Source organism: Stegastes partitus, unplaced genomic scaffold (assembly GCF_000690725.1).
Source record: "Stegastes partitus isolate 25-593 unplaced genomic scaffold, Stegastes_partitus-1.0.2 Scaffold36, whole genome shotgun sequence".
NCBI classification, from domain to species: domain Eukaryota; kingdom Metazoa; phylum Chordata; class Actinopteri; family Pomacentridae; genus Stegastes; species Stegastes partitus.
This window is the reverse complement of record NW_007577767.1, coordinates 526454-545104: the sequence shown is the minus strand read 5'-3', so window position 1 is coordinate 545104 and position 18651 is coordinate 526454. Positions and strand designations below refer to the sequence as shown.

The window sequence follows — 18651 nt, the reverse complement described above, 5'->3', positions numbered from 1 at the left end:
GTGAGGATTAAGCGGTGTATAGATGATGGATGATGTGTGGGAGGAAAATGGGGGCAAATAGTGAACCTGATCTAGTTTTGAACACTGTTTTCAGCTCTGAGAGAGTAGAACTTTTTGGACAAGTTTGTGAACAGTTTGACTTCACTTTTTTGCTCTTTTGTTGAATGTGTATGTTGGTGATTTCCTAGCTGTGTTTCCCCTTTCATTTTTCAGAAAATGCAGAGCCTGCAGAGCTGAAACAATTCTTCGACCTGAATTATTCCCATATCTACTATGTCTTCTTTGAGAACTTTGTCACCATTGAGGTCAGCCTCAAGCAAAAAGGTATGTTTTACTCATGGTCAAAGTTAAAAAAAAAAAGAAGATCCTTAACAGGGGATTCTGTTATAGGTATAAATATACCATTGCAATAGCAGCTATGTTATTGTTCTACTCATCCCTATTTTTCAGGTCATAAGTCCCAGAGGGAGGAGCTAGACTCGATCCTCTTCATTTTTGAGGTATTGACATCTGACAAATCTCTGTTTAATGGCTGAGTATGATAGTTTTTTTTTTTAAAATATTGTGAAGTTTAATTTCATTGAGTATATGTGACATTTGCTGCTTGCTACTCATGGTATGTAACAGGAAGGTCTTACTAAAAGCAAATGTTGTGTTTTTTGGGGGGCGTTTACAACATTTAGTCCTGCAAAACTGCAAAAAAACATAGATTCATGTAGATTATTGATGACTAAGGACTTTGATAAATTTTATTGGGGATTTTTGTGTGTGTTTTTAACATTTTTGCCATAGTGACAGTGGACAGAGACAGGAAATGTGAGGACAGGGAGCAGAGGATTGACATGCAGTAGAGGACCTGGGCTAGCTTGGAATTGAACTAGGGACTCACTATTTGAAGGAATTTGCTCTCATGTGGTATGCACCCTAACCACTCGGCTGTCAGGTCACCCTGAGATAAAAGCTTCACTCTCTCACTGGATTCAGTGTGGCTACAGAATAGAGTCCTGACATTCAACTGATTCACTGAGGTGTTTGTGATTCCAAGAGCTCTAACTTTCTGTAGGTGGTCCCGGTCAGTACCATAACACCAGCTGGCATTTACCTCAGACTGAGACCACTGACATTAACAACATCCAGAGCTGAGTGGTGGTGTTTGAGTAGCCAGGATAAGATAGCTCTGGATGTGTGTGTCTGTTACTGACCTCCATTTGCCCCTCAACAGAGTTAAAATTCTGACCAGGCCTGGGCAAAACACAAGTCCAGTGAGACGTTAGATAAAAGAATGTGCTTAATGCATGTTTTCCTTATGAATTATACGTTAAACTGGGGCTGGGCAATATTTAGAGTTTATAAAGTTGCTTAATTCTTATAAAATGTATGTTTACTTAAGATAGTTATATATCACCATAACTACATAATAAGCTTGTTGCATTTTTCTGAGTCCAGTGAACAACCAACCAACTGGTGAAAACTTAATAATGATTGTTGCGACTGTAGTGATCAGTTTATCTTGATATTCTTCTTTGGTTGAAACGTCAGATAAGGAAAGTTTGCTCATAACACACAACAATAATAAGCATTTAAAAAAAACAATTCTTAAATGATTAAAAAAATGTTTTTTTTTTCCCTTCAGAAAATCCTCCAGCTCCTACCAGAGAGAATCCAGAGCCGATGGCAGTTCCACAGCATTGGTAAAACCAGTCAACCACCTTCTTGAAACAGTTGATTTTGTAGTCAGGTTTAACCAGTTTTGGAAAGTGCGGCCACTCACATTGTTATTTCATGTAATGTGAGAGACCAGCCTGCACCAAAACGTTTTAGATCAGGCCTGCATGCATGAATATTTTCCTTAAGCTGTATTAACGGCATTTTGGTAACTCATTTTCCATATAGGTAGGTAACAGCAGCTGAATACTGCACATTGATCTGACATGTCTTTCTCTCACAGGGCTGATCCTCAAGAAACTGTTGCACACTGGGAACTCTCTAAAGGTACTGCTCTGAGTCGTTGACACTGGCCCAGTCCCAGTCTCCACCCTAAGGCCTAAGCACTAAACCCTCACAGACTTAACTGACATCACAGCTGTAGTGCTTGAGTTTGTGAGGGCTCAATATGGTATAAAACAGAGGAATGGGAAACACCATCATCACAGCACGTGTTGCTTGGAAACAATATTTTGCCATTAACAAAGAGTAACGATAAGCAGACTCGAAAAAGGGCGCTCAATGGTGTAGAAGTCAGCATCCGACCTCTCAAACACTCGACGTTTTGATAGTGGGACGGCCCTAAACCCTTACATACTTACTGAAATCTATGGATTTTGCGTTACCTGTCAGTCATAGCCCCATGACCCAGCTCCTCCCTTCCCCACTAAAAATACGTATATAGTTGCAATTTCCAAGTCCTAAGTTTAAAAAAAACTTAAAGCTGCAAGTAACACCAACTAACGTAGCTTCTCTTCTATTCCTCTTTTCCCCCTCCTTTGTCTATGTTGTAGATCCGTCGTGAAGGTGTGCGGTTGTTCTTATTGTGGATGCAGGCATTACAAAGTAATGCAGAGCGTGAGCAGCTCTGCATGTTTGCCTGTTTGATTCCTGGGTTCCCAGCTCCACTCTGCCATGGAACTCCACGCACCCTGGATACTCTGATCAACCCACCGCTGACTTTGACAGAGAGTTAGTGGAATAAACACAAACACATGCACATGCACATACACATACACATACACATACAGTGGCATTTAACTAATAAATACGTGTAGTATTCAACTTTCATGGAAAAAAATAGCTGGTTACTCTTTTGATGCACCTTTGACATGGTATGATGTCTTGGACAGGATTTGAAAACCTGCACATTTTTCCACAGAGTTTTTAAAGGGAGAAATATTTGAGAGTAATATTAAATCCATCCACTTTTCCTCCCTACAGCTCAGGTGACCCCTGAAGAAATCACTCCACTGGTTCCTCCGCAGTCAGGTGACAAGAACCAGGAAGACCTCACTGCTTACTTTCTAGAAGCTCTATTGAAATACATGGTAAACCAGGTATTATCATCATTCTTTACTAACACAGTTAGCACAACATAATTACACTGCTGGAAAAGTTGCAATGCCTTACTAATGCCACTAATGTTGAACACATTGGAGAAGGCAGGTATTGGGTTCATCAGTCACTGATTGTGCCATTTACAGATATGGTGGTAGATTAAGTATTGATCCTTTACTGGAATCATTAACCCTCTAAAATACAAACTGCATCCCCTGCTGGCACACACTGACTTTGCGCTTGTATTTAATGTGCTTGCTGCCATCACACACATGCATGCAGCTGTACAGACACTGATAACATTCTCCTCTGGAACAATGGTGCTCTTCTCTGCTTGACCCTAGTCTGTGTGCGTAATGTTCTCTTTTAACACAAGCTTGTTTGTGTGTGTGTGTGTGTGTGTGTGTGTGTGTGTGTGTGCGCGCGTGTTTGTGTGTATCGACCAGGCAAAGTCTCTCGAGTGGCGGTGTAAAGAGAACCATGAACGTGGCTTCAGCTTCCTCTTTGGTCACTTCAGGAAGTTTTACCTTCCTCACATCTTTCCCAACTTCGCTATGGAAACCAGCCTCTACAACCCCATGCTGGGTCAGTACTATTAAGTCAAGAAGAGCTACTTAATACAGTAAATCCAGAATGCTGTGGAACACATTGCATGAACTAATATTTTAATGTTGTAATCCTACACCACATATAACACAGTATTCCTCTTTCCTGTAGATGTGCCTCCGATGCGCCCTAAGCCATACTACAGTGTGGTGCGCAGAGAGCAGGATGGCGGTGAAATAATGTACTGCACCAAGGAGAGTTTTCTTCAAGCCCGAGTTATCTTTATCCGCTGGCTGGTGTCCTTCTGGCTGGAACCTCGACCCAACACACATACACATATCCCAGGAACAGAAGGAGAGAATGTCCCCAAGAACATACAGGTAAGCAACTTACATATGTTCACTGGTATGGCTTGGCTCTTATTTTGGTATTGTACAATTAGCTCAATGAACCCATACTAATGATGCAGATCTTTTTTTATTAATTGAGTAATCAAGTTTAGTAGAAATGTCCAGGGTCCTATAAAATCATACAAAACTGCAAACAAGTGTCCAAAGCTCCTTTGTTTTCCATTTATTGTCAAGTCTCACTGTATCATCATTCTGATCTCCAGCGAGCAGCTGCCGGACTGGCTGCTCGATCCGCAGGCAGCTCAGACGACAGCGGTGGAGGAGGGCTTCGGTCTGACAGCCACCTGGAAGGAAGCATGGGCTCATCTGGGCCAGGAGGAGGTAGCATGGGGATCTCTGGGGGCCCAGGGACTGCGGGTGAACCTGAACAGAGCCACTCCAACACATCTACACTGACAGAGAGAGAGCCCAGCTCCTCCTCACTCTGCTCCATGGATGAAGAGCAGCTGACAGACATGGAGGTAGTGAGGAGAGTACTGACCAGCTCAAGAACCAACGTCAACTTCATCACGGAGATCTTTCGACAGGTTAAGGAGAATGAATTATTTATCAGGGAGTGGGGACATTATGTAACGCAGCGGTACCCAACCTTTTTTGCACCATGGACCGGTTTCAGGCAAGACAGTTTTCTACAGACTGGTAGACATTACAAATATTAATCATTTATGACGCTTTTTTAATAATTAAAAAACTAATACAGTTACTTTTTATTGCTAAACATGTATTTACTTTTCTTCTGTCTCAGCATCAAGTCTCTCTTTCTATTCAAAGAAGCTCTCCAGAGAGCTTTGTTGTTTTATTAATTTCGGCAAAAGTTAAACTGACTGCTTTGTTTAACAGTGGGGCATGAAAACTGACAGAGTCAAGTACGGGAAACAAGCACAGGCGGAAGTGATGGAGAAGACGAGCTAGTCTTTTTTTTTTTTTAAACACCCTGCAGACTCAGCTGGAAATAAAATAAGCCAATAAAACGTTTTTATTTTTTCTGTACGGCCCGGTACCGGTCTGCAGCCCAGTGGTTGGGGACCGCTGATGTTACGGACAATTTCAATGTGTCACACCTTTGATGCTTGAATGCAGTGTCTGTATTTGGAGTGAATATATGTGATTCTTGTCCTATTTTTCACTATATCCATTTACAGGCCAATGGGTACTGTTCCTGTTTTACATTGGAGGATGCAAATAATAGGCAATATATATTCTTTAAAAAAAATAACCTGTTAATAATTATTATTTTGTTTCCACCTATATAGGCTTTTCTACTTCCCATGTGCGAGGCAGCTGCAATGCGAAAAGTGGTCCGTGTTTACCAGGAGTGGATCTCCATGGAAGACAAGCCAGTGTTTATGAAGGAGCCAGAGGAGGGCCCCTATCCTATAGCCACAGGTGGCAGTCTGGATTCAGGCTCTCAGCTCGGGGACAAAGAAGATGAGGTGAGAAATTTCCTAAAACCAGTAATGTAATTCATTGAAATATTCAAGTAAATAGTAGGCCACGTGAACACATTTTTATGTACTTAAATATGACTTCTAAATGCCCACTTTTTTCCCAAATTCGTATCCTGAGATTTTGTGTTATACATTTTAAGTCTTGAGAAGAATGTTTATAGGGAATGTGTAGGCCTCTGCATTATGATTAAATTCAAGTATAAATTTGTTTATTCTCTTTTTTTTCAGGGAATGAACAAAGTGATTGACAGTGAGTTGCTGGAGTACAGTGTTCATGCTGGTGTTCAGACTACGCTACAGGTATGGTTTCAAGACTGACTTTAAGTGTCTCTCTTTATCTCACTCATGCACACACTTTCACACATGCAACTGTCTCATTCTTGCAGCATCTTGGCTGCTGTTCTTTCTTTACCTTGTGAAATTATCATTTAAGAAAGCTGATTTAAACCACCTTTTTTCATTCTATGCCATTGTCACTTCTCTAGGTATTTATCACCCACTCCTCCAACGTTTTCTTACTGGAACCAGCCAATGATATCAAGATCCTTTTAGAGGAGCATGTCGACATGTGCAAACGAGTCCTGAACATCTATCGCAGCCTTGTAATGCATGAAACCATGGACCAGAAAACATGGTAAGAAAGAAACATAAGCCTATAAAAAAACATGTAAAAAAATACATTTCATTATGATGATGACGTGATGTCATTGTTTAAATGTAAGCACAAGGGTTCCATCACATCTGCTCACCTCTGATTGGTGGTTTAGCTTAAATCTTTGTGCTTGTGTTTGTTTGTAGGGAACAGATCCTACTGGTTCTGCTGAGGGTGACAGAGTCAGTGATGAAAAGGCCTCCATCCATTATGCCTCAGGGCAAGAAGAACAACACGCTGTCAGGCAGACTGGCTGGACCCATCTTTCAGGTATATCACTGTGTATCACTGTTTTTTTCATCAGGGCTGAGCCTAGCATCCAAGCCAGTTGTGTCTGGTTAGTAAAAGTAAATGAATAGGTACACTTATGCAGTCAATTTTTCTTGCTTCTAATGCGCTAAATAATCAAAGTATACAATAATGGTGCATTCATGTGGTTATGTTTTTTTAAAAAGGAGTAATTTATTTAAATGTACAGGCTTGTTTTGCCAAGTATGTCCTTGCTTTGTTTCATCAATTGAAAACTTAAAAAATAATGTCATCCCTTTCTTTCTGTACAGACACTTATAGTAGCCTGGATTAAGGGAAACCTAAACGTCTATATCAGCAGAGAACTGTGGGACGATCTTTTGTCAGTCCTCTCCTCCCTAACCTGCTGGGAGGAGCTCGTCACTGAGTGGTCACTCACTATGGAGACCCTCACAAAGGTACTGATATGTTCCACATTTTCAGTGTTACTACTTTGTAGCAACGATCACTTGTAAAACTTGTTGTGCCAGAAATATGGCTGGACAAATTCAATACAACGTTGTTTTAATAACAGTGAGAACTGTTCAGCAGCTACCATCTGAAACAGTGTGGTAACATGAGCATGGAAGCGTTGAAGCAGTGTTTATGTCTTTGTGTCATAGGTGTTGGCAAGAAACCTGTACAGTGTCGATCTGAATGAGCTGCCTCTGGACAAGCTCAGTGAGCAAAAACAGAAGAAACATAAAGGAAAAGGTTGGTCAGTTTCCAGACACCTTCACAGATCTTGAAAAAAACACGACTTCCTAACAGCAAGTTTTGACATCATCTTACCAGAGCCAGCTGCATCTGTTGAAATCTGTTTATATGTTACTATGATACTGAATCTGTTAATTCATGTGCAAAAGGATTAGGGTTCAGCACAGATATTCCAGCTTACACTTTTAGTTTCATACTAAAATATCATATTCATTAAATTTAAACATTGGTATATTTAGAAAATATAGTAAACATTGATATTTGAGAGAAAATAAAAATGTGTATCACATCTGTATAGTAGGCCTTTGATGCACATATTATCAGCACAAGTTCCAGATCAAAACATCCTCAACTACCTGTGACTGTGCACTGAGAAAACAATATTCTCTCTCAACATCCCTCCATAATTACTGCAGGTATTGGTTCTGAGGGCCAGCGGCAGATTGTGGACCGTTCCTTCTCTAAAGGCTGGAGCAGAGACCAACCAGGTCAGGCAGCAGCCATGAGGCAGCGAAGCGCCACCACTGCTGGCTCACCAGGCATCGAAAAAGCCCGAAGTATTGTCCGTCAGAAGACTGTGGGTTAGTATCCCATATTCTTAGGTGTCTGTCGTCCTTCTCTGTGTAAAAGTTAAAGCCTTAAAAGCTAGAAAATGTTTCTATTAGTTATGTTCAGAGCACTGACTCCCAGACATATGGAAACTGGCTCGCTTGTTGCTGTGTATGAGTCTTCAGCAGAGTGCTGCATTAGGAGAAATCTAGTGCCCTGTCATTCCTCAGTAGACTTTAGAAAGCTCTTTATTCTTCTTCAGTAAATTTTGGGGGATTTTTGTATCTGAATCACCTCTTTGTTTCTTTCCTTCTGCCTGTCCTCTGGCAGGAAGTTTTGGCATATGCTTACTGTCATTCCTCCTCCTAAGTAGAGTCTTGTTTATGCAAAGTCTTCCGCTGTGGCAGGTTGTGTGACAGAAATGGCCACATCACCATATGCACTACAGTACTTAACTTACAGCAGGAAAAAAAAGAACTTGTGATATTGATAGATGATAATCAGGAAAATCCAACTTGGGGATATTTGTAGGATGTCGTGTACTATATTGCCAGAACTGAAATATAAATATAAATTTGTCATGTCAATGTAATTTGTGTCACCACCTACAACTACATGTAATACAGACATAGATTTTCTTAAATTGTTTTTAAAAACTGTCATTAAGGACTTTTTAAAACCAGTCAGATACAGTTCTCCAGCCACTACCAGTTTGCCTGGTCACACTGCGGTATTTGTTTCAGTTAAGGAGGTTCTGCTCCAGCTCTTCATGATGGTACATGAGAGGTGCAGAACACAATTTAAGTATTATGGAAGCCTGACTGACCAAATAAGAGAATACTGTTTGAAGGTTTTATGTTGTGTGGGACCTACAAAGTCAATGTCTGTGTGATAAGCTGCACTTTATATGCTTTAGCTTATCTCACAGTCTCTCAGTCTGCTGTTCCTGTCCTGTAAGAAATTACTCACTCATGCTAACCAACTTTTTGCAGCTGTTTCTGTTACATATCCAACTACCAGTGCATTTAAAAACCCATATACTTGGTCAAACCTGCAGACATATTTTGTGACTACAAGGTAACAGTCTATCAGAGCAGCAAACATTTAGTGTGTCTGTTTGTTGTGGACCTATAAGATTTGAGCGCCAAGCTACCACCAGCCTCTCACTCTCTCACTGTCTTCCTCCAGAGTTAACCCTGTCTCACCCACCTTCCCTGTCTCTTTCCCTCTACATCTGCCCTTGAACCATGCTCTCCTCTACACTGTGCCGTCACCCTCCTGTCTTCTCACTGACTTATAATCTATCATCTTTCTCCCCAAACTATGTCTCTATAACTTGTCTTTGCCCCATAAATAATTGTTTTATTCATTTACACACACACCTACACCTACACACACACACACACACACACACACACACCTACACACACACACACACACACACACAATACCAAATCTCTGCCTCCCAACACCTAAATTAACTTCTTTCATGTCTTTGATCCATTTTACTTACTGTCTATATCTACTTTCTTCTTTTTTACATGTCATGGTTTCATTTTTCTTCTTCACTTGGGCATCCTCATCCATACATCCACCTTTCTTGCACTCACTCTTTTACTTCTCACTTGAACAACACTCTTTTCTTTGCTTTCTTTTTATGTCCTACACTTTTTTCCCCCTTCTTCTCTTTCTCTTCTATCTGTTTTTCCCACTTCTTCAGCCCTGCGTAGCTGCTCTACGGGGGACTCTCTGCTGTCCTCAGCCTTTATTCGCAGTGCTAAGAGTGCTCCTGCTCTGGCTCCGCCTCTTCCTGTCCTCCTCCACCACCACCACCCTTTACTACCCCCCCTTGCAGACCAGCTGGCAGGTACACACACTTTGCACTACCTGTCTGCCTGCCTGCTGCCTGTTCACCTGGAAACTTCGGTAGTCTTCACATCTGCCACAAACCTAAGCCTGTCATCTCTTTTTTTTTGTCAATTTAACTGATCATGTATTGGTTTTTACTGAAGCAACAGTTTGCATGTGCTCCTTCAGGAATCATAGAGCCCTTTCCTAATTCACCTCTAACTAGGATGAGCAAGAAAAAGTTGATGATCAGCAGTGCATTAATTGTGCATGTGACAAATGTAGGGCTGCAGGTAATTATCAATATTTATTAATATGCCAATTATTTGTTTTTATCTATCTGAAAATAGCCAAAAAAGAAAACTTCCCCAACCCAAGAAGACTTCCTAAAATGTTATGTAAAAACAGAAACTTTTCATATTTAGGAAATTGAATCCAGCAAATCAATAGAATTTTTGAGATTAATCTTGCCAGTTGTTTTTTTTAAATCAAAACAAATGGATGATCAAAGCATATCATGTACCACCTGCTTGTAGATCATTTTTAGTTAATTTGAAAATTATAGTGTAAAGCAATATTTTTTAAGTTGACAACTGTTTCAACATACCATTAAACTTAATATGTTAAAGGATGAATGCAATCCATCTCTAAATAACAAAAAAATATATTTTCTTTAGGTAAGATTAAGTTGTTTTTTTCCCTCTAAAATGCTTAATAAACATGTCAAAAGCGATCATAGCCTGGCAGGGCTGGTAAGTACAAGCATGTAAAATAAAGGTTGTTCGACTTTATAGCCATTAGCTGATGGATATATTTGTTTCTATGACACGCTATTGAATACTTAATCACATGTTTGCTTAAGGAATAAAAAGTAATTACACTGGTGCCATCTTACTGTACAACTGCTAAAAGTATGTGCAATTTTTTTTAAAGAAACTACTAAATATTGCCTTAAATTTATATCCTCCACAGTTTGCTTAAATGCCACTTTCATGAAGTTGCTTTGAATAAGCTTGCTGGTGTTGTGTTGAGCCTTTTCTAAGTGGGAGAATCATTAGCAAACCAATATCTAAGAACAACATCCCTCATTGCTACCAATATTTCACTTAATGTTTTGATGTAAATAGGATTTTTTTTTTTTTTTTTACTGGCAGATGGCAACATGTGTCTCTGTTTATGTTGTTCACCTGTCTGCAAGAAACTTGACCTACCTGTTTTCCTGCCTACTTACTGTAATTCTGCATCTTATCTGCCTGCCTGCATACGTGCCTGTCCTTCTTTCATTCCATTAACTTCACATGCTTGCATTCTTTTCTGCCTATTACACACATTTTTTACCTTTTTGTTTCTATGCCCATCCTGTTGATCTTCCTAACAAGGATGTTTTGTGTGAAATTTGATCAGATGTACATTTATTCACGAGGTGGCCATTCAGTTTGACTGCGCCCCCATCTGTTTAGAAGGCCATGGTGACAATTTTACTTGTATATTATTATTGTTACTTTTGGTGTGTGTGTGTGTGTGTGTGTATGTGTGTGTGTGTGTGTGTTGCAGTCTTTTAGAAATGATAACAGCTCTATAAAAGTCTAAGTGAAAATGTATTAAATGGATAACAAAAAGTGTTACAAGCGAAGACAATAGAAACTCCAATACATAATGTTTTCTTAGATAGAGTTTTAAGGGCTGGTTCAGGTTGAGCCACTATGAATCCTGTTCACATTTACAGAGTGACAGGCAAATATTGATTTTGACTTTAAACAAAACAGAAAGTCATAACTCCAACAGTTACCATCCAGAAATACCTGTTTATAATTAAGTTTTTATAACAAGATGGACAAGATTTTGTTCAAAGATACATTTCCACAGCTTGATAAATGGCCACAGGATCTCTGATATGAATAAAGTTTACATTTTCTCTTTATAAGCTATGTCAATGAGCACAATCAGATACAGAACCAGAGATCAGATGGCTTCCGCAGACACTGTTCTTCCATCTTCATTTAAGTGTGTGTGTGTGTGTGTCTGTCTGTGTGTGCGTGCACATTTTCGTGTGTTTATTACCATTTACACTTCCAGTAACTTCTGTTCCTTCTACTTCCTCCAACCACCAGACCTTGAGGACCCGCCAATCACGCTGACATCCCGTAACTCTCGGATGCGCCACTCATCCCAGAGCGATGAGGCCCCTCCCACCTCCTGTTCTGAGGTCTTCCAGGGAGTGGTCTGTGATCTGGATACCCCAGCCCCATCCTCCCTCGCAAGGAGCAGCAGTGCCTCAGACATCATGGAGCCCTTCATCGCAGAGCGGGTCAAAGGTGAAGACCCACAGAGGGATCCTACTTCGATCCCGAATCCTCCCCACCACCACTCCACAACTTCTTCCTTACTTGCAGCCAACAGCCACGCTCAACCACTCTCACAATCCCTCACCTCCCCTTCTCCCACCCCTTTTTCCTTGTCCAATGGTGTTGTTTCCTCGTCCTCAAAGGGACAAGATGTTGGTAGTGTTTATGATCAATTCTGGCCCCAGAGTGGCTCCCGAAGCCGAGGTTCTAGTTCTGATTGGGTAAGCAACTGGGACTCTGCCTTCACCTTTTCATCTGAAAAGGAAACTGATGCAGAAGAAGGTGAAAGTACAGCTGCTGTAGAGGAAGATGATTTATTCTCATCAATTAGAGAATACCTCACTCACAAAGGAGGTGAAAGAAAAGAGGAGGCTGGGGGAAGAGATAGCCCTGCTCATACATTAGAAAACAGTGTTATTTTACCTGCCCAGGTGCAAACAGGGGTAGCTAGAGCACAATTGGACAATACAGGACAGCTGGGAGAAGCAAAACAGGTGGTAAGAGAGGACAGACAGGTAAGTAAATCAGTGAGACATAGCAGTGTGGATTCTACAGAGGAGAATGAGGCAGAGCAGCGGAGTATCTATGAGTGCCTTGAGTTGCAGTGTCAGTGGCCACCGCCCAACGCTAAGGGGAGCGCTAGCTTAGAAAGGAACATGGGGGAGAAAAAGGGAGTAGGAGGAAATACTGGAAGGGCAACAGGATTGGAAGGGAAATTTGACACATGGAGTGAAATAGAAGAGAAACAAGATGATAAAGAAGCAGCAGCAAATACCAAGTCCAGTTTAATTAGACAAAATACCAACACAGTTGAATCTAGCATTGAATCGACTCCCCAGACTTCAGACCCAATTAAGACCAAGATGTCCCGAGGTAGCACCAAGAGGCACCACTCTGGGGGTGTTCATGTCAGCTTCCGACCCTCAACTGAGTCTGTCCAGTTCCACAACCCACTTGAGAATAAGGAGGCCCACTGGAAAGCCAGGCTGCGCCGGCTCAGTCACTTCCACACACATAGCCACTCGGCTGGGGAGAGACCAGGGGCTGGAGCCGGGATGGGGTCAGGGGGGAAGCTGGGAGCAGGGGGTGCAGGTAAGTTTGGCTCGGTGGCTGGAATTAGCCATAGAACAGGGCCACATGAGAAATTGTCATCTGGAACTGTTACGGATAGCAGCGGGCCAGGGGGCAGTGCAGGTGCTGGAGGCTTGGAAAACAGGGCTGGGACTGGAGGGGACAAGGACAAGCAACATCCTGGATCCTGTGTGGGATCCAGTATGGGCCCTGAGGTCCACTCAGATGTTTTATCAAGTAGTTCAAGTTCCTCTGGCATATCGTCAGGAGTGCGCGGACGTCTGGGACGTTCAGCCTTGCGATCTCGAGCTTCCCGCTCACGCTCCCAGGAGCCTGGCAGCACTGCCTCACGACACCACCAGGGGGCTATTCTTGGTGGTGTCTATAAGACTGTGGTTCACGCCCTGTCCTCTAAGCCTCGGCCCAGAGGCCAGGGGTCATCCCAAGGCTCGTCGCCACAGCGGCAGGGCCGGGCCGCCATGGGCGACGCATCACTAAGGGATCTCTACTCCCATGTCCTGGGCTACTTTGGACGAAAGACGACTACGCCAGGTGAGGATTGCAACGAACGAAGAGCTCACAAAGGACACAACATGTGGAAAGACAAATACTCACCAACACACAAACACCAACAACTTTCTTTTCTTTTTTGGCTGTTAACTGGTTTGTTATGATGGAATGATATTTTTGGCTGAAACTCATCATCTTGCTGCTGGACTGAAATTTAAACTCCCTGTTGATGTGTTTCCTCTTGAACGTAGCCCTTCCTCCAGCCTGCCTCCTGTCGAGGACCCCATCCTCCTCCCATACCTTCCCACTTCTTTACCTCAGAAGCTCCATCCCTCCTTCTCCTGTCTTCTTTCTTCTTCAGGTTTTGGGATTTTAACCTTCTCACCTCTTTCCCCCGTTCTCCACCTCCTCCCTCTCCTCGATGTTGCATGCGGCCTCCTCGTGCCTTCTTCGCCTCCTCCCTGGACTCCGGCCCCTCTTCAGCTGCACAGAAGGAAACAACAATCTACAGAAAAGCACAACTCTCTGTAGAAAAGATAAACACACCAACAAAAAGGGAACAAGAGACATGGTTATACATAACACCTGTCATAAAGCTCTCGGATGTTTTCTGGCATTTTCCAGCTTTATAGCTTTGGTTATTGCTTTAATAGAATCATAATTATAAAGGAAAATCTGTTGTGTGAATTATCTTAAAGTGCACATGCACACATTTATGTGGACTAAAAACATTGTTGTAATTCATTCTCACGCCACTAGAAGGCAGCGTAAGACCTTGTGAGAACGGCCAACTTGATAATAGTTGAATACACAAACAGGATGAATGGATAAAAGAAGTACAAGCGTTCAAGTCTGCAATCTGAGATGGTTATTTGCCTTGTACAGTACCATAGGAGGATATCAGTTGTCATGATTAGTAAACTGCACCATCCTATCAGCAGTACAAATACCCGTTTTCTATTCATTCTGATACACAGTCCAGCAGACTACAGAATTGGAGTCAAATGATTTTGCCTTGAGGTTCAGATATATAAGAGCTCAGCGATTCTCCACCTGAATCTGTCTTGATGTGGTGTTACTGTTGTGCAGTCGTTTTTTTTTGTTTTTTTTACTTTTCTTACCTTCTCCAGTTGTTGCTTGGCTAACATGGGCCAAGTAGCACCTATATGTTTTTTTTGTTGTTGTTGGTTTGTCAACCTATGTGCCAGATGGATGGGAATTGCCACATATGATGAGACAGGCAAGACCAGCATTATTTTTACATGATTTTTAAAAGTTGAAATGGAAATGGCATTTTTATGTCAAAAATATTGATAGCTAATTCACCTCTACACTTCTGCATTTGCATTGAATTTTGTCAACCTCATCTGGTGCTCTGTGAAGACTAAAACCAGATATTACGTGTTGTGACTCACGTCATGTCTGTCTGGCTGTGTGTTGAACTAGTTAAACTCTGACTGCTAAAGATTCTGCATAATCCTTGTTTTATGAACACAGATGGTGGCCTGTGCCAGGGCTCTATAAACTTGACCACACAACTTGAGTGTGTTCAAGCATAATTTGCATGTCTGTGCTTAGTCCATTAGAATGATCTTGCACGACAACGTTGACATTATTTTTAAAAAATTGGCACAACTTCTTAAGGTGTTGTGTTGTGCATCATTTACGTTCTATTTGCTTCCTCGGAACATCTGTTTTGTTTTTTTGTTTTTTTGTGAACTGCAGTTGAGTATGAGGAGTGTGAGGCTGGATAACACAAGTCCTCAGCAGTTTGTGTGTTGGAAAGAATGTGTTATTGCAGAGTTATTGTTAACACATAACTCCATATGACTTATGTGTCCATTATATAGAACAGTGATGCCCAGTAGTTCCAGCAGTGTGGCATTTGATGCTGAATTCCACGATTGGAGTAAGATGATAACGAAGTTCTGAGACATGGCCGTCCTTAGCTGTTGTACTTGTCTACAGAGTTGATTTGGGTCTTAGTTGTCCTTTCGTAGACAGCGCAGGTGACATTTAAGCACGCCATCTCGTTCGGCCAAACACATACAGAACATTTGTTGAACTATACTGATATAGTAATGTAACTTAGAAACAGAGTAGGATTTAATTTTTTATGCTTTCATATTGTTTTGTACACATGCTTAGTTCATATTGCTATTGGTGATGTCATGGCAAATAACCATTACAGTTGATTAATAAGCTCGTAGACAGCTGGATTTGTGATATTTAACATATTGGTGAGAGAGGGTGTCTAAATAATGCACTGAATGTAGGTGTGAATATGCAGAAATGTTTTAGTTGATACATAAGAAAAGGAGTTAGATTTGTTAGTTGAGATCTTAAGTTTGTTTGATGCTAACTTCATTTCTCTCCATAGGATCATGAAAGCAAGATGCTGGTTCCTCTAATGAGCAGCTTAAATACAGTGACAAAAAAATTGCTGTTGCACTGACCTTTGTGGGTTCAAAATTTCAACTTTATTGCACATTTGATAAAGTAGAGGCAGAACAGTTGATATCCTGCCCTGGGTGATGTACCATTGTACCTGCAGCGCAAAGCATTCTGAACAAAGCTTGTCTTGTTCTTTATTCAATGGCCATAGTATGCCATATTGTCCTAAATCCAGCTAGGTGGCAGCAAAGTAAAGGATTTCATTATGTGTTCAGTAATTCTTAAGCTTTATTGACCAAAGTCCTGGGATTGAACGATGGAAGCAACCAAGCTGTCAGCTTTATCAGCCACAGGTTCAGGAATTAAAGATTAGTTAGTTAATACTGAAAGCAGCAGATTTAAGCCCATCTGACTTTAGGTTGATATATGCCCTCTGCTCTCAGAATTTACAACTAACACTTACCGCTGTCACCGCATCCAAGCTAACAGCAACATAACCCATAGTAACATAACTGCACTCATGTAGGCCTCTGGTATGCTGCTTGTCTGGACCTAACAAGGTGATGCTCTCTGTCGCTTTTTGTGCATGGTGTGTATTCACTCCTGCATTGCTTTTCTGGTGGATTTTTGATGTGCCCTCTGTTGTGTTCATATGTGTGCTTTTTTTTTTTTTTAACATTAGACTTATAATAACCTCAAGGCCTTCAGTACATGCACATCAGGACTGCTCTTATTATCCAGAGAAACTTTACCTGTTGAAATATTTTAGGTTTGTTCATGGATATTGTGACATTTTCATGTAACATCAGATCACTTATGCATCAGTTGCTGTAAATAATGTAGGTCTGCTAATAATGCTCTAGCGGTGGTGTTGGGAGTAACAGTATTGGTTTCTGATCAAAAACAAAACGTCACTATATCTCTAATTTAGACTAATACAGTAGGGATTGATGAAGTTAATCAACAAGTAAGACCTGATTACATAATCATGCTACTCATTCATTAGTACTTTTAGTTACTTATAGTTTTCTGTCTTTTTAGCTGTTTGTGTGGGGAAGCATCAGTTACTGTCTCTGTCTCTTTGTGCTCTTTGTCCATATATTCATCTACACGTCTACTGTGAATCCTCATTTTCCATCAGTTCTGTGTATGTGTGAATGTACATTATTTTCTTTGACTATTGTAATGTAACTACCTCTATATCTTAATGTGTATCTGTGTGTATGTGTGTGTGTGTGTAGCCAACAAAGAGGAGGTGGTCCAGAAGGCCCGTCCAGTCTCCAGTGATGTAGGAAGTAGTAACCCAAACTTCTCTGACCTCATGGATGAGTTTATCCAGGAGAGACTGAGGGCCAAAGGAACTGCGGTCAGCACAACACATGCACTCATTTAACATTCAAGTGTCAAAAGCCGGAGAACCGACAAACACAGCTCTCTTCCTGGTACACAGGGTCGTCGTGGCAGCAGCCCAGGAAGCCTGGAAGTTCCCAGGGACCTGCCAGAGCTCTTGGAGGCTGGTCAGAGTCCTGGATCGCGACCCTCAGATGACCTTCGTCCTATTGATGATCCGGGGGTTCCCTCTGAGTGGACGTCACCTGCTAGCGCCAGTGGTTCTGATGTCATCAGCTCTGACAGCCAATCAGACTCTTTTAATGCCTTTCAGTACTCCACATGCAAATTTGACAGTAAGGAACTAAATGCTAGATTTATTATTGGTTTTTAAAAGTTTTTTGTATAAAACTGCTATAATTTGAAGAAGGGAACATTAAAGATTGATCCTTGGAAGTTCCTGTTAGAGCATATAAAACTGATGATACATCAGAGCAAACAAAAAAGAAACGAAAAGCTCTCTAGTGGTAATATTAAAAATGAAAATATCAATAGTCCTTTATTAAGGAATATCAAACTTTAAGACTATAACTTCTCTTTTTCAGGTTAACTTTTAAAAGCCTTGGGTTTTTAGATGTTACTTTGAGTTTGTCGGAAAAATCCATCATGGTTTAACATTTTCATGTAAACATTAAGTGGACAACAAGGTTAGAAAGTGAACACTGTGTATAGCTGATGAATTATCTTTTTGTAGACTTTACTTTTAGTTCTGAGGCCTGTGGAGGAGGAGTTGGATCTGGTGGAGGAGGAGGAGGAGGAGGTCGAGGCAGCTCCCTGGACCAGGATAGTTTGGGTGGAGGCATGGCCTGTGAAGAACATGAAGTAGCCAGTTTGACAACACTTCATATCGACTCAGAGACCAGCAGTCTCAGCCACACTGTCACCGTCACTGGTATGAATAAATATGAAGATCTTGCTAGCTAAATTTGTGTTGGAAAAATATGCTGTTTAAGTAGTTGCATACAGTTATGTTCCATTTGCATATAGAATATATTTCACAGATCTACGATAACAGTCATAAAAACAGATTAACGATTTGGCTGATAAGAACTAGTAACACACATCTGACATGTAGGTCTTTGGCTGTTTAATCAGGGGTCGTTAATGTTTCTTTTCTTTTCTCCTTGTCCTGTTTGTGCCTTCTTGTCTAGGTTCTGAGAGTGCATCACCTATGCATTCCCTTGGGGGCTCTCGCTCCCAGACACCCTCTCCTGCTACACTGACAGCAGAACACACTGATCACACACACTCCCATTCGCACACTCACTTGCAGTTGGACCAGAAACTCCACAACTCTGTCCTACAGACCCCTGATGATCTGGGTAATACTGATGCACACATTCAACATGTTCTTTCAAATACCATTTTTCTTTGTTGATGAAGAGTCTTGTATATAAATTAGTTATCAGAATGGATGAGAGATTTGGGAAAGTGCTTAC

The 18651-nt window shown here is 41.3% G+C and overlaps 1 protein-coding gene across 5 annotated transcripts in view; it reads left to right on the top strand.

Annotated features, from left to right (window-relative positions):
- The window catches only part of ralgapa1 (Ral GTPase activating protein catalytic subunit alpha 1), a 74625-nt gene that overhangs the window by 3121 nt on the left and 52853 nt on the right, over window positions 1–18651 (top strand). For 2 of the 5 annotated variants that reach the window (XM_008302030.1, XM_008302048.1), the window contains exons 2-22: window positions 214–324; window positions 451–500; window positions 1634–1691; window positions 1949–1992; window positions 2499–2676; window positions 2929–3044; window positions 3492–3630; window positions 3763–3971; window positions 4205–4528; window positions 5255–5434; window positions 5678–5749; window positions 5935–6083; window positions 6248–6371; window positions 6662–6808; window positions 7013–7103; window positions 7523–7687; window positions 11615–13471; window positions 17065–17189; window positions 17274–17508; window positions 17907–18104; window positions 18364–18534. In XM_008302030.1, the coding sequence (XP_008300252.1) occupies window positions 214–324; window positions 451–500; window positions 1634–1691; window positions 1949–1992; window positions 2499–2676; window positions 2929–3044; window positions 3492–3630; window positions 3763–3971; window positions 4205–4528; window positions 5255–5434; window positions 5678–5749; window positions 5935–6083; window positions 6248–6371; window positions 6662–6808; window positions 7013–7103; window positions 7523–7687; window positions 11615–13471; window positions 17065–17189; window positions 17274–17508; window positions 17907–18104; window positions 18364–18534 (4743 nt within the window). The remainder of the gene's footprint in view (window positions 1–213; window positions 325–450; window positions 501–1633; window positions 1692–1948; window positions 1993–2498; window positions 2677–2928; window positions 3045–3491; window positions 3631–3762; window positions 3972–4204; window positions 4529–5254; window positions 5435–5677; window positions 5750–5934; window positions 6084–6247; window positions 6372–6661; window positions 6809–7012; window positions 7104–7522; window positions 7688–11614; window positions 13472–17064; window positions 17190–17273; window positions 17509–17906; window positions 18105–18363; window positions 18535–18651) is intronic. The other 3 variants (XM_008302062.1, XM_008302039.1, XM_008302057.1) reach the window with 3 other exon arrangements.